We start from the raw sequence: 15858 nt of genomic DNA on the forward strand, positions 1-15858 counted from the left end.
ACAAGTGTACAGAAGCATTATGGACACCACCGGATGTTAAAGGCTGAGGAAACTTTATGCTTTATATTTCACAGCAGTGGTTGGCCTACCTTGCATATATTTTACATGTAAATTCTTTATTTAATATGAGTTTTTTACTGATCAACAAACTGCAACAGTGACACAAAAAGAGGTGACTGGTGATTTCATACCTGTTTATCTCTAATTTAGAACATAACCAACTCTGGAGCAGCATAGGTTACCAGGTAGATATACCCAGGTAAGAGGTGATTTAGTTAGTAGAGAAACCCAAGGATTAACTGTAAAGCTACCCTGCTTTCTTGTCCAGACTGCTGATTGGTACCCAGGAAAATAAATAACAAAAACTTAAATGGACAAGTGGCACAGAGGTGAGTTTTTAACACACATTTTGGAGACAGTCACTCATATTTGTAGTTATTTAGGTTGCATTTGGCCTATATTGGTAGCCCTGACTCAGTGTGAGTGCATCAGCTCAGCCACAGGTCAACCTTATATAGGCCAAATGTCAGCTGTGCTGTTGTGTGTGTACCACATCTAGCCCACGCAATGTTTTTCAGATTCAAAACTGAGCTAAAAGTGAGATAAACAGGTCAAACTTTGCAACTAGAAGAGGTTCATCAACTGAATAAAGACATAAAAGAAGACTTTTATTTTGAGAAACATGAATGACGAATGCAACAAAGTGACAACATGATTTCTGAGTATCTGACTTCATGAAATCACTGAATCTTTTTTGCCAAATGCCATTACCCTGGACACACAAACACACACACACATGAATTCGCTGTTGTGGCCTCAGAATCGGCAGCCTCTCCTCTGGGACGATGCGTTTTGGTGAAAATGCTCATATGAGTGCTTCACAACAAGACTAATCACATGATGTCATAATGACTATGTCCACCTCTTTTTTTACTGTCTATGTAAATGTGCCATTTCAGCTCACTTCCCCTCCGTATAAGCCAACTTACCTGTAACTGGCTGCTGCTTGCAAACAGAATATTTGCTGTGCTCATAAATATGGCTATGTGCCAGGCATAACTTCATTAGGGAAAACCCCAAGGGATGTGCATGATATTCAAATATTTAAGTAGTCATTAAGTTATTTTTTTTTAAGTAACCATTTATGCAAATGTTTTTTTGTTCTTAATGGCGCCTAGCAGGCATTAGTTTGCTACTATCACACAAACACAACAGTAATGCACCAACAAGCTGTTGGCCAGCAACCAACAAAAATAGAGTTCAGCATGTGTGACATTGTGATGAAAGATATTTTTATAAACAGGAGAAAACACAAAGTCAAAGAATGAAAGCTGTCAAAAGTACCGAACGTCCAGTGTGAACTCAGGTGAAACATGACTTTCAAATACAGCTCTTTGGGAATTTCCTCGTTGATACAAAAATGTAATTAATTTCTGTCAAACTGTGATACCATTGACACTTTTCACAAATTCAAATAAAGAAATAGGAGTGCATGTTGTGTTTTTGTGACAGGTATTGCATTGTGATTCGTTCATGCTTTTTTGTTCCACTGTTCAATGAATGGTGATCAGATCACTCTGAATTTTTCCAGAGAGTTGATTCGACTGCACCTCAGTTTTTCCAACTGCAGCATAAAAAGCTCTAATCCAGTTATTTAAAGATGTAGACTTATCTGCTTCTCATTAATCCTCCTATTAATGAAGCTAAAGCTATGCATGCTTCTTTCACAGAAACTGTGATCACTAAAGGGAAAACCCCCAAAGTTGGAGATGTATGAAAAATGTACTACCATTTTTCCACACAAGCGTGAGAGGACCTCAAGAAATGTTGGCAGGGCCAAAACATGTGAGCTACAGTAGTAGGACCTTCATGGTGTTGTAAAACTAACATAGGATATGGTTTTTATAGATGTTTCTCACTTGAGTAGTATAAAAGATGCAGTATTCTAATCTGAATCAGACGTAATCTGATGCTAAAAGAGGAAGTGTCAATATATACTAATGTTGCTAGAATGTTCTAGAGTGTTTAAGGCCTGTTTCCTTGCTGCTTTTGTTTTGTCCCATGTGAGTTGATTAATATATGTATGCATATACGTTACCTTTTGTGTGAGCTATGTATGAATGTCATTAATACTATTAATGAAGCTCATGTTCAGCTTTAGCACTTCCACTTTCCCACGCTGTCAAGCTGTTTGTGTCATCACTGGTCTAGTCCAATTACCTTCTCCCGGCCTTCTCCAGGCCAATCAGCATTCCTGCCGCATACTTTAAATCTCACTGTGTGTCTTTCTCCTTCACAGACCCCTTCTGTGCAACCCACCTCCTCTCCCTCTCCACCTTTCATCAGTCAAGCTCCATTCAAGTCACCTTCACCTCCACCACCAGCGTCCAGGGTCCGGAGGATCCTGCTCTTAACTCTTTCACAGCTGGGGTTCAGTTCTGCCAAGACAGGCCATTGGAGTCTAAGCACCAAACATCTATCTGTATTCTGTTCGTCAATAATCATGTTCATTCTTTCTGATGATCTGTCCTTATTGAACTGCGTGGCAAATACAGGAGTCTAAATATTTGCTAACAAAACTTCTGATATGTAAAAATCTTTTAGAATTGTGGAATCATTTTTTAGAATGTTTTAAATGAGACGAACATTCCTTTTGCAACGATATCTTTAAAACAAGGTGCCTGAAAGTTATGCTATGACGGAGACACTATGATGGTGTGAGATGGCATCTCCCTCACTGGAAAAACAAAGCTAGTCATCACTGGAGGAAAAGTCATCGCAGAGAAATACTGAAAGGAGATTCTACAATCATTCCATATCTCCAGAGTCTGGGACCCAACTGTAGCCACATCAGCACTCCCCCCCTCACAGAGCATATCAGAGACTGCCTCCAGAATTTGGGAGTTGAGAGGATGAAATGGCCTGCCTGCATCCTGACTTCAGCCCCACTGAACACTTGTTAGATCAGTTTCGGCATGCAGAGTAACCAACACAACCACATTGGCTGACTTGTGACAATTACTGGTTGATTGTGGCTGTTATGTCTGTTAATGGTTCTTCCATGTGCCCATGTGATAATAAGGCCATTGTTTGTTAAATGAATGAACGGATACATTTCCAAAGTCTCATTAGATTTTGATCCACTATGTAATACCACCTGCAAAATGTCTGATTGGTAACAATGTAATTTTTCAACATGCCAGTGATCCCAAACAAAAAGCAGCCAATATCCAAAAGAAGAACTTTAAATGTCCTTCGAGCAGCCTGGATAACTGTTCTTGAAGAGTACTTAAAGGAATGAGGAAGGTTGTCATACCAAATATTGACTTTCAAACTTGTTAGAATTGTACAGACTCTATCTTTCCCCAAGATACTGTATTTGCATTTATGAATGAAATGCTTTACCTATTTCCTATTTTTCTAGCAGAATACAAAGAAACGAGGAGGGACTTGAGACGTTTGCACAGTGCTGTATTAAAACTAATTTATCATCGTCATGAATAGGTGCACATTTAAAGAAGTTACTTCTCTAGACAAAGGGAAAGGGAAGTAAACAGTGGCTGTAAATAGGCAGAGATTATATTAAATGAGAAATATGCATCTACAAAGAGAATCAGTATTTGACTCTGAAAAACTGATGCCAAAAAGGCTAATTAGGGCATGCAAATTCCCAATGCATGAAGTTCTTCATTAAAAAATGACAACATCTTAAACTGAATCATAATCAGAGTCAACCTGCAGCTTCACATAACTGGACTCATGGTTCAGCAGCTTAGAGCTGCTCCTGCTGGCAGACTTTGGTTGCTGGGCAACTATTCTGTCAGCATGACTTGAAGGTGTGAAGACAAGCGTCGACACTTCACACCCTGCATCTGCATCTCTGGTCATTAAAAGCACATGACGGAGCCTTTCAAAGACAGTCTGATAGCTCTCAGAAAAGGCGTTTTCATCCACATCCACTTTGGTGAGCTTGTGGTGAAAAGAAGAGAAGAGGAAGAAAAACTATGCGATCATTGTTCTCTATGAAGAAAGATCTTTTATGTTTACCATGTATTTACTGTTAAACAGTAAATACATTTAACAGAAGTCTTCCAGTTATCCCTACAATCCAAGTAGTGCTGCGTATTTACGTTGAGGTACTTACACACCTGTGGACTTTGATCTCTTAAATCTGACTATGAGTTGTTTTTCACCTTCAAATAACCTGACCCTTTAGAAGAGCTTATCTTGGTTTAGTTCCAGATTAACTGTGATTCAATGAAGGCGTATGTAGATGAAGTTATGTCAGGTTGAGGTGCAGATCTGAGCTACAGCCAAGTGTGGTTTGTAATCTGGAAACGCTGAGAGTATAAAAGATGGATGTAGCCACCTCGATGTCACCCACTGCTTATTTATGTCTCATTTTTAAGAGCATTTCCTTTGTCGTTGTCTTGGTGTGAAACAACCTGCTGTTAGCAAATGAGCATTATAATTTAATGTTTTAGTGAACAAATCTCATCAGTAAGCAGCATGAATATTTGTAGAATTCACTTGGATTTCTCACTCTTTGAAAAAATGTTGGAAAAAAACTCATAATAGATGGATAGGCTTTCCATTTTTTATGTGTGGAAGTAGAAAGTTGGCAGTCAAGAACCTAACCCTAACCCTTGTTAAGGAACGGAAATAGGGAGTATTTGAAACCCAACCAATTTATTTCTTAGCTGTGATTTACTTATGGAAGAACACTTAGTTGTAGTCTTCCATCCATCCATTATGGACCTGCAACCTAGGGTATCCAGGTGTCACGTGCACTTATGGACATCCTTATGTTTGAACATGGTGTTCATTATGGACAAGCTGTTATTTGTACAGAAGTCAAAAAACTTCACAACATTCAGGTTCAGATGAGGCAAGCCATTTCTCCAAATCACACCTGTTCTGTCATTGCCTACGTCAGGGGTGTCGAACTCCAGGCCTCGAGGGCCGGTGTCCTGCAGGTTTTTGATATCACTCTGGGTCAACACACCTGAATCAAATGATTAGTTCATTACCAGGCCTCTGGAGAACTTCAAGACATGTTGAGGAGGTAATTTAGCAATTTAAATCAGCTGTGATGGATCAACGACACATCTAAAACCTGCAGGACACCGGCCCTCGAGGCCTGGAATTCGACACCTGTGGCCTACATGGTCATTGAAGTCTCCCAGTAGGACAATGGAGTCGCCAGATGGAGCACCCCTGAGCACCTGGGCCCCATGGACTAAGGCCTGACCACCAGGTACTTTCCATCAAATTCTTGGCTCCAGGTCTGTCTCGGGCAGGGTACACCAATCCCTTGCTCTTTTTACCAGTCATTGGTCCATTGAATCGCTCTTTGTCTGCCTCCTCACTCAGGACCAATTTACCTTGGGAGACCCTTCAAGGAGGCAAAGGGATCACACAAACCCCTCCACCATGGTAAGGTGGTGATTCACAGAGGGGACAACAGCAACATGGCTTTCATTTTGTAAATTATCATCTCCATTGAAGTAATCAGTTCAACCATTCATTCCCTTTCACTTATCCATATCTGCTCGGAGTAAATAAGATGATAAATCAGGCTGCACTGCTACCAAATGAGAGAGTAGTGTCCCATGGTTTCTCTGTCAGATCTGGTTCTCACTTGTCACACCTGGTTACAGAAAAAGCCACAAAAAAAAAGGGTGCTGCCCTGGTTCACTGTGGTTGAGCTAGTAACTATTATGCTGGAAACCTGCAGGGGCCTGGATTCGATTCTTGGATCATTTCAAAACTTTGTGGTTTTCCCTTTTGCTTTCTGTATGCTTTCTGTTCTGAAATGCTCTTACAAAAATGTCCAAAAACTTATTAAAAAAGCATCTTCACGTGTCAGTGTGTGTAATCATAACAGCTGTGTCCATAATAATGTTTTGTTGTTTTCTTTACACAATTTTCATTATGCATGAGTAGTTTTACTTTTTCTTTACATTAAACATGTGCTAAGAGCTCTTATTTTGTTATCTCTGCAGCACTGTAGTCACCCAAACGTCTGAATGTTTCTTACACTACTATGTCTTAGTTTGCACCGTCCAAATCAGCTGTTGCTTGTTGTTTTCATCCCCTTTGAGATCTTCTGCGAGATTGCTTGCCAACCTTTAACCGACTGACAGGAAACTAAAATAGGGCATCCTCTCATCATGTGGTCCCCCCAACCCCCCCTCCAAAATAACAAACTAAACTTGACTCGCATCGTACTTCCCTCTTTACATTTACTGCCAGCCATTTACTTCGCCTTGTCCTGCCAGCTCAGTGCGCACTCACAAGCGCACACATTTCTGAGTCACACAAGTTGTTTTTGTCTCAATGCTCCATTTCTATCCTGTCAGGTTGTGTCTGGCCTTTTTCTTTGTAACTCACTTGTCCCACAAACCACTTTGTGAGTAAATATGGATGAGTTTTGGGGCAATCTGATGAGCAGTTTGTGATTTTTTTCTGAGCTCCTGTAGCTGCAGCTGCAAAGCTGTTACTGAGTTGCTAAATATGTGAGCTCTAGCTGCCTTTCACTTCCACACTTCAGCTCAGTAAAACTGAAGCTAAACGACAGACTGCAAAATCAAAACCTTTTATTTGTCCTCAACATTGTGAGCACACAAAGTAGGCTGACAACACAGATGTTAAGAAACACAAGAGAAGTTTTAACAGCCAGTAAATTTGACTGCAACTATTTGCAAAAGTTCTAAAACGGTGCAGGAGTAGTAATGTTGTATAAGTGGCTGCGGGATGTGACACTGCAGCAAAAGATCATCAGCATCTATTGCTGATTAATGTTCCTCCAGCCAGCTTTTACTTGACTTAACTTTTATCTTTAAAACTTTTTTTTAAAGATGATGAGAAACAGGTGATTATGCACTTTCCATTTGATCTGTAGTAACAGTCAACAGTGTTATAATGAAATACTTATTAAGGTTGCATGTATCAGTTCAGTTTTGAGCCACAGAGAGCAAATAGCATGCACTTGTGAGCAAAAAACCACGAGTCTCCGTGCAGTCACCAAAAACAGGGTTTGCCTCTTCAGTTTCAGCATGGCCACGTGACTTCCTGCTTGCTTCTGCAGTTCATTCGGCAGCAACAGAGCACACATCAGGCTTCCTCAGTTTTCTAATCAGACTCAGGCTGTGACCGCGTAGTCACAGAAATCCTCAGGTGATTAAAGCGGGTCCAGCTTTCCCACAGCTTTCTGTCCGGGGAGATCTGAGGATCACAGAGGGACAAGATGTTGAGGCGAAGGCCGTCAAATGCCTCAGAGAAGGAGCAGGTGCAGAAGAAGAAGGTGAGTTTTTTTGGTTGCTGTAATTCTTTGTTTTGATGTGTGTGTGCAGCTACTCTTAGAAATGCTTATATTAAATAGAAATGTATAGTTTTTATATTTGTTACTTTTTGTAGACTTTTGTCGCCACACACACTTGTTTGCACTTCGACATCAGCTGTCTTCTTTGTGTGCACATCTTTTCAACACAGGATGTCAGCTTAAGTTAGTTCAGACCTTTGCGGTTAAGCTGAACACACACGAACACAGACAAAACTTGAGGTTCAGCAGCAGATTGTTGCCTAAAACAGAATATTTCCTACCTTTTCTAACTACCCTTTTGGCTGCAGCCTCGGTACATTTTTAGAAAAGTAAAGTTCCTCTATTCTGGCAGGGTGAATCATTGCTGCAGATGTAGTTTGAGTCAGAGAAGGCTTTGTGGCTTTGAGACTTCGTCTCCAGCTGCCATCACGATAGTGAGCCTCCTACACTCGACACCAGTGCTCTTATTTTCCATGCAGCTCTCCACCCGCGGTCGTTTTCACGCCATGTCATTACACAACTCGCTGTGTTAGTTCTTCTCATGTCACTGCTGCGGTTGTCAGCGTTAATAGAAGATTGATTTAGCTGAAAGGTCTGTGGCTGTTAAATAAAAACTGAGGATGGGAAAAGAAACATTTGCCACCAGAACTTGTCATATTAAATGTCACTGAGGCCCAAGACTGCTGAAGGTTAAACTTTGGTGGTTAAACTTCACAAGGTAGACCGTAAGCCACCGGTGCTGGCTGGATGTCTGCAATGATTGGCTGGTAGCAGTTGCTAAAGCTTTGCCAGTTTCCTGTGGTTTGAGCAGAGAGAGAAGGATGAGCTGCGATAAGATGTTGCACGGCGGCGTGGTTAAATGGAAAATTAGACAAAAATTTTCCACAACAGCTACAAGAAAGTCTTAATCTGGAAAATATGCAAAAAAATGAGTCAAATTTGGCTCTTTTGCTCAAAATTACTACAGCTTGAAAGCTTAATTTCCACTTTGCCTTTCTGGAACTAAACTAAAACTGAACTAAAAAAAGAAAAGGAAAAAAAAACAATGTTGTTGCGAAGATGAAGTCATGTTCTTGTATATGTTTTAGCTTTAGTGCCCATGTCCTCCCCTCAAGGTCTTGTGTATACCATTTTTGAAAACACAAGCTATTTATTGCAGAAACCCTAATGAATCTAGTCACACATCATTTCCTTTGTGTTTCCTGCTAAACAGCTGCAATACCTTTGTAAAACCTTATCAGATGCAGCCACATCACCGTGCAGACGTTCAATTAGCCGTGACTTCAACTTCAATAACAGTGTGTGGAGAAACACTGGCACACATTGCTTCTAAGAAACCCCTTCTGTTCACAAATTTGAGGAGATAAGATCGTATTGTGTGCACGACCGAAAGTTCAGCATTATCAGTTATTCCACAGAAAACCACTGATCAACTGTCTGATCCCCTTTGCTGTTCATGATATTCAAGTGCAATCCACATTTTGTTTGCAGCTCACCCTGCAGAGGTCCAGCAGCTTCAAGGATTTCATGAAGCCCAAGCCTACCTCTCCTGTTGTGTCAGAGAAGGAGTTCAGCTTGGAGGAGAATGTAAGTTTCTACCCTGGGATTTGCACAAAACAAGCAAAATGTACAAAACATCAGTTTAGAAAAGTAAAAATACCTATTTTATCTCTTCTTTTAACTTCCTGAATAGCAGTTCCTCCAGATATTTTGTTACATTGTTCCTCGTCTCTCGTACTGTGGCCTTCTCTAAATAACACTGCATCCACTAGAGGTCAAGTTGAAGCTTTTTTTTCAGTTATGACTGTTACAGAAGTGCCCAGTTGGTGCTTCCTGATTTACATGTGTGAACAAATGATAACACTTTTAAAATTAACAGAATATATGAATAATTTCCCAGAAACATTCAGGTTACTGAGTGGAAGTTAGAGAGAAATGATTACAGAGAGGAAGTAAGAATGAGAAGCATTGCACAGAGCACCAGATGACAACAGCATGCAGACAGGATGTCCTCTGGTCTAGTCAAGCAGAGAGCCTCTCCGTCCGAAAGTCATAAATGGTATTCCCCCAAATAGTGTATCCATTTAAATTTGGCCTTATATATTTTTTCATTTACGTAAACTTTGAGCTTAAAACTTTCTGCTGAGAATTCATCTGTTACACCCCTGTCAGCGGTCTCTGCAGACGTGGGTTTGCCATTGTCATTGTGGTTACTGAATGTTTACACTGCCGATAAACTGCAGCGTTTCTTCATGATAGAGTTTCATTAAGAATAAGTGCACGACAAGCTTTGAGGGCATCTCCAGAGCCTGATTATTTCATATTTGTACCGAAATTGGCTTCAAATCAAGACATTTCTCACTGAATATGAGTGAATGGAGCTAATTGGACAAACTTATGGTTAGTTTGCAAATCTAGTATTGATTTTTAAATCAGGGAAGCCAAGCTTGACCCCCCAAAATTCTGTTAATGTCAGCTGACTAAAGTGTTGTATAGGTTATGCCAAATACACAGATAATTACCAATCAGCAAATCACTAATAAATACACTAAAGTCTGCAAAAATATCAAAACATCGTCAAATAAACAATAATACAAATAAATAAGACCACATGATAAAACCCAGGAAACCTGCTCAACTACTACACGATGCAACTTTGAGCTTGGATCTAGAAACCTCTAAAAGCAGCTGGTTTACAGACCAGGTTAAGTAGGATGGCACAAAACCTCTCAGGCTCTTGAAAGCAAATAGTAAAATTTTAAACTGGATCCTGCAATGGACTAGAAGCCAGTGCAGGGAGGCCAGTACAGGTGTGATGTGATCACGCTGTTTCTTTCCTGAGAGAAGACGAGCTGCTGTGTTTTGTAAACCCTGCAGACCTAATTGAAAAAAGTTTGTCTTAATACGACATGCTTCCAAACTCCACCTGAGGAGCAGAACCAAAACAGAAACCTGTGGTTATTATTAGTAGAAGGTTATGGTGGTTGAACGTGACCACTAACCAGGTGGGTGCTGTAAGTAATTCTCTGCTGCTGCTCTTCATAACTCACCTGACAAATGTATTTTACATACAGCAATTTAAGGATAAAACTGCATCTTTTGTCTTGATGTATTCTGTCTATTTGGCACTCTTTTTAATACTTAATGTTAGGTTTTGGCTACAGCTCTTGACTATTTCACAAGTGCCCACTGTTGCTTTTTAGGATCTGTATGATACTAATAATCACTGTGATTAAGCTATGTGCCCGTCTCTCCTGTTAACTACCTCAAAAGCCTGAAAACGACATTTTTTGCCTGCAGATGGAGTCTGGTAACACTCTCTAAAACTGTGCTTTCAAGCACCACAGTAGAGCGCTTGTGTGTCTGTGTGCGTGTTTGTGTGACAGAGAGACAGAGAAATACTTTGTGGATGGCGGCAACATGTGTGTGCACGCAAACCCCATTACCACAAACGCTCTTCTTAGTCCGTGAGAAAAGTTTTGTGATCTGGCTTCGATGCCACCGAGGAAATTCATGTCAGGGGCTTAGATTTGAATATTTTTTTACTACTCTCAAACTTAATTTCAGTGACTTTAAATGACACCGAAAACTCATCTGATGGTTTTCCCTTTTCTCCTCTCAGGTAGCAGATTGTATGCCTGCAGAGGAAGCAGTGAAAAGTGGCAGCAAACTGGGAAAGAAATGGCGCAATGTCATCTCACGCACCATGACCCGCAAAACGTCCAAGATGGTGCAGAAGGCTTTAGCAGAAGAAGGGGTAAAGACTGTTTAAGTTTCACAAAGTAATCCAAAGGTTAACACGTGACGCATACCTTAAAAAAAAAAAAAAAAAAAGTTCACACTACTACAAATTTGAATCTGTCTCCACCTTGTGGAGAAATCCACGTACTGCGTTTTTCAGAATAAAGGCGGATCATCTCCTTTATTTTACCTAAGTACTCTTGATTCCACTGTATATTTCTACTCCACTGCAGAGCAGAGGGATTTATTCTTTTACCTTACACAAAAAACTTGCATGCAGTGTTTTCTAGATTTAACTAAAATACAGCATACTGCAGAATTTAATGTTACAGTTCAGCCAGTGCGGTGCACTCTTCTTGTAATCAAGTGTTTTAAATCTGGGGGGATGCTGATGTTTGGGTAAAGAGCCAGAATAAACCCTCCTCCACTGCTTCTGCTTTTTCATGTCTATCTCCTACCAAAGTTTGGTATAATGCTCGCTCAGTTCAGAGCTCTAAATTTAGCAGACTGCCACCAATCTGTCATTTAAAGGTTAATGTGTGTTAGCACAAAGACGAGCCAGACCGTGTTTTTAAAGAAGAATTCACTTTTCTGCAAATAAATGACAGATCGACAAAAGTAATTTCTAAGGTAATGCAACAAGTTTGAGACAAAGTTAATGAGACACTTCTTTGACGTTTTTGTTATGTATGTGAGGTAAATGTGAACTGACCTCTGACCTGCACTGTTGTCCCCAGGGGGAGAGCGGTGAAGAGCTGTCTCCTGTCTCCACCGACTGGAATCCAGATCTGAGTGCAGGTCAGAGGACGTCGGTGTGCTCCACAGGCTCGGAGGACACCATGCCCAGCCCCATCAGCCGCCAGCTCTCTGGCAGTAAGTGTGGAAAAAAAAATCACTACTTCAGGCTGTGTGAGAGGAACAGGAGGTCTGACTACACAGATGTGACAGACTGAGTGTTGCCCAAGGATACACTGAATACTTTTTTAGGGTGATATTATATATATATATATTTTTTCTTTTAACAGCAAGACAATAATTATAATGATAAACTAGATTCTCGACTATCGAATTCTTTAAAGAAAGGATTTTTACTCAAGTGAAATCAGACTCCCCTAAAAATGTATTTTAATTTTAGATTTAAAGGAGGTCACTGACTCAGTCAACCTGATTTCCTCGGTCAGATGCATAGAAAGTCTTCGGCATTATAACTGTTAAAACAGTGTTAAAATGTTAGACCAGGCTTAACTTTGCTGTTGGAGTAATTCAACAGAAGTAGCAAAGTTTCACAAAAAGGTGCTACTCAATCCCAAAGCTAAATTAAATTGTGAGTGCCACCGCTTTTCTTAATTTACACAATTTAGGGGATTTCATAATCACTTAACAAGCAAAAGATGCCTAGTTTGGTCCCAAGAGGCGAACCCAATCCTTATGAGGTTGCGTTAGGAAGGGTATAAAAAAATCTGCCAAATCAAACACGCGGAGCTACCCGCTGTGGCAACACCACAGGGAGCAACTGAAAGTAGCAAGTTGATAATTTTACAGATGAATGAGAAGGGAAGTTTTCCCAGTAAAATGTTCTTGTAACTGTTAAAGTCTTCAAAAAGGCGTGTTTCCCGCTGGAGGAAAAGTGCTTTGACTTAATTTATCCAGCATTCATAGTTAATTAGTCCAACCTAAGCGAGTCAAGAGCTAAAAGAATAGGTGCAACAGATATATTTACATTACAAATGCTATTTAGAGGTCTGATATCTTTGTGAAATGCCATATTATTTTAATAAAAGCCTGAAAACCCCGTTTATATTGCATAAAGGCCCAGTGTCCCATCAGCATGATTCCTGGACTCATACAGGGATGTTTACAGTGTGTTTAAACCTCTGGGGCAGAGGCGAAGGCCTCGGGATGAATCTGACCCAGCTTCTTATCTGTCCTCCTCAGACAGCGACAGACAGAGCCTGGACAGTGGATACAGCCAGAGGGACAGCATGCGACTGGAGGAGAACGGCATTGCTTACAACGGCCCGTTCTGCGGCCGCGCCGTGGTCCACACCGACTTTACCCCCAGCCCCTACGATGTGGATTCGCTAAAACTCCAAGTGAGTCTGGGAGGGGGGAGTCTTCCTCACTGGCTGCGATTTGGCCTCGTTTGCTGTCTCACTGAGGCGTCCTCCAGGGAGCTTGTTAACTGTGTAAAAGAAGACGGGTCATTTTGATTATCATCCGTGAAGGAAGAGTTTAATCTACAAGACCCTCCATTACTGGTTACCCCTTTGATAAAATATAATTTCAGTGCAGTTTATACAATGATGTGTGATCAGAAAAGTCTGCTTGAGGGGGTGCTTAAAATATTTATAAACTCATATTTTCAAAGCTTCTACACTAGTGATCATTATCTTAAATCACTGGATAGATTGTTTGATCCAATATTGAGCTAAACTCTGAGATGATCACAGACTTTAATTTAAACTAATTCTGCGACTCTTTCGTGAGTTTCTTTTATCTCCTGTCAGGCTGCCAGTATTCATGCACTCTTCTTTTCATAGAAAGGGGACATCATCCACATCATCGAGAAGCCCCCCGTGGGCACCTGGACCGGGAAGCTCAACAACAAGGTGGGCTCCTTTAAGTTCATTTATGTGAACCTCCTGCCGGACGAAAGCCCCCCGACCAGGAGGAAACGCTGCAGCAGAAAAGCCAACCGAGCCAAATCCAAACCCAAAACCCTGGAGGAAGTCCTGGACAGTTTCGGCCTGATGGTGAGGGAAACTGCAGAGTAACTGTTGCGAAGGTCAAATCTGTCTGATCGCAGATATGTAAACCTTATTCTCTCTCATGTTGCAGGAGCTGAGTTCTTTGCTGTCCATGCATGGTTTCCAGACTCTGGAGGACTTTGCAGGGCTGAAGGAGTCTCACCTGAATGAGCTGAACATCACAGACCCAGAGCAGCGCTCCAAGATCCTGAACGCCACTGAGCTGTTGAGAGACTGTAAGTTTATACACTGTGATTCTGCAAAGCTCATAATGTCTAATCAAAGGACGATGATTTCAGGAGCACTTTGTCATTTTTTTATGCTTCAACTACACAATCAAGTGCACTTTATGGCTCACATTGTGTTATCAGTGCTTTGTCTTAATATTTTGGCTCATCTTTGCTGCAGAAGGAGAGTTTGTGGATTTAAACTTCCTTTAGAATTCACTCAAAACCATTTCATATGAATCAGTATCTACTTCCCCTAAACCATAATAACCTTTATTTGTATTATTTTGACCACAGTGATGACTGTCCATTAATTCCTTACTATTAGAGTTGTTGCTCATTGAAACCACTGAAAGTAATTTAACCTGCAGCATATTAACTCATAGCTGGAGTTAATTTTCATACATACTACATTATAGATACTACAATCACTTTGGGGAGATGTGAACGGATGGAAGTGATTGTCTGTGCTGAGGAACCTGCAAGTGTTTCTTGAATCTGCCGCTGTTTGAGCATTAAATACTAGTAGTTTTATCCCTTTTTTTTAGCCATCTGACCCACAGATTTACTGTTTTGGTTCTCTCTCTGCTGTCCCACTGTACTTATGCACTAACACACAGCACCAAATAACAGTCAGCTGCCTGCATGTAGTGGATTTCCCTCAGGAGGTTTGAGAGAACATAAACAATGCTGAACAGGAGTGAGCTAGGGTTTAGATTCACCAGGCGGACACAAAGTGACTCCAAATGAATGATTGTGTTGTTCCTTTACTGCTGGATGCTGAGCAAGATGAAAGGACCTGTCAGAGTCCAGGAAGAATAAAAAGGATTGGTGTAAACCTCTTTATATTAAACTGTGTTTGTTTTTGTGCTTGTGTAGCTGAAGAAGAGTCAGAGCCAGAAGAGGAGGAGGAGAAGGAGAAGGAGGAAACATCTGGGGAGGACGCCAAGGAGCCGCGGGATTCGGGTTGTTTTGAGAGCTCAGAGAATCTGGAGAGTGTACGCGAGGAGCCAAAGATGGAGGAAGAGCTAGAGAACCATGAGCCGGAGTCCGAGCAGCCACAAGAGAGCCAGACGGAGCAGCTGGAGAGTGTGCAGGAGCAGCTGCAGGAGCTGACAGTGGACGAAGGATCTTGAGACGTGATGGACAACTTGTCAAACTTCTCTTACTCCTGGTCATCTGGGTTTCTGTGGATGCAGATTTAATCCCACTGAAATATCTCTTCATGGTAGAAGAGCAGACTGTATGAACACAATAGTCACATAGCCATGGACTGTTGAGCAAGTGGCACAGTTTTGGTTTTTTTATCTGTCCTAGCTGGACACATTATTTTAAATGAATGTTTTTTTGTATTGTGTTGTTTGATTTATGAAGTCGTTTGTCATCATTTATCATAATGTATCTGAGCATAATGGTACATATTAAAACCATTTTCATGGGACGTAGTCACTGAGACTACGTCTAAGAATGTAAAATACTTCAATGTAACTTGAATACAACTGCTGCAAGTTATAATGTATATTACAGCAGTTTTTCATGCTATTAGGATGCAGTGTTGTAAATATAAAAAAATTAAAGAAAATTTGTCATTAAGGTGTTGATTCTGTAAGCTGTTAATTGCTACTGTTTCACATTTCTTTTCAATAGCTCTCTGTGAGTCTGTCAGCGTACACGCTGTATCCAGAGGTTTTTGCAAAGTTACAATCATTTCATCATTTGTGAAGCAAATAGTTTTGCATGTTTCCATTTAATTTTCAATTTTAATGTTTAATTTCAATTTTTAAAACATTTGGTTTTACTTTTACGATTAGTTTGTATT

General features: G+C 40.7%; 1 protein-coding gene across 1 annotated transcript; it reads left to right on the forward strand.

Moving 5' to 3' along the window:
• Positions 1 to 7083: 7083 nt before the first annotated feature.
• Positions 7084 to 15632, forward strand: sash3 (SAM and SH3 domain containing 3). Its single transcript, XM_013271332.3, has 8 exons — positions 7084 to 7306; positions 8816 to 8911; positions 10947 to 11081; positions 11803 to 11938; positions 13001 to 13158; positions 13606 to 13818; positions 13904 to 14048; positions 14919 to 15632. Exons 1-8 carry the CDS (start codon positions 7250 to 7252, stop codon positions 15173 to 15175), a joined length of 1197 nt encoding a protein of 398 aa, XP_013126786.1. The 5' UTR covers positions 7084 to 7249; the 3' UTR covers positions 15176 to 15632.
• The last annotated feature ends 226 nt before the right edge of the window (positions 15633 to 15858 follow it).

The sequence above is a fragment of the Oreochromis niloticus genome, linkage group LG2 (genome assembly GCF_001858045.2).
Source record: "Oreochromis niloticus isolate F11D_XX linkage group LG2, O_niloticus_UMD_NMBU, whole genome shotgun sequence".
Taxonomy (NCBI): domain Eukaryota; kingdom Metazoa; phylum Chordata; class Actinopteri; order Cichliformes; family Cichlidae; genus Oreochromis; species Oreochromis niloticus.

What these genes read in the sequence shown, in the direction of transcription:
- sash3 (XM_013271332.3), top strand. Translation starts at nt 7,250, where the DNA reads ATGTTGAGGCGAAGGCCGTCAAATGCCTCAGAGAAGGAGCAGGTGCAG. An exon ending in AGTTCAGCTTGGAGGAGAAT is followed by an intron (nt 8,912 to 10,946) that starts GTAAGTTTCTAC and finishes TTCTCCTCTCAG; the next exon opens with GTAGCAGATTGTATGCCTGC. An exon ending in TGGACAGTTTCGGCCTGATG is followed by an intron (nt 13,819 to 13,903) that starts GTGAGGGAAACT and finishes CTCATGTTGCAG; the next exon opens with GAGCTGAGTTCTTTGCTGTC.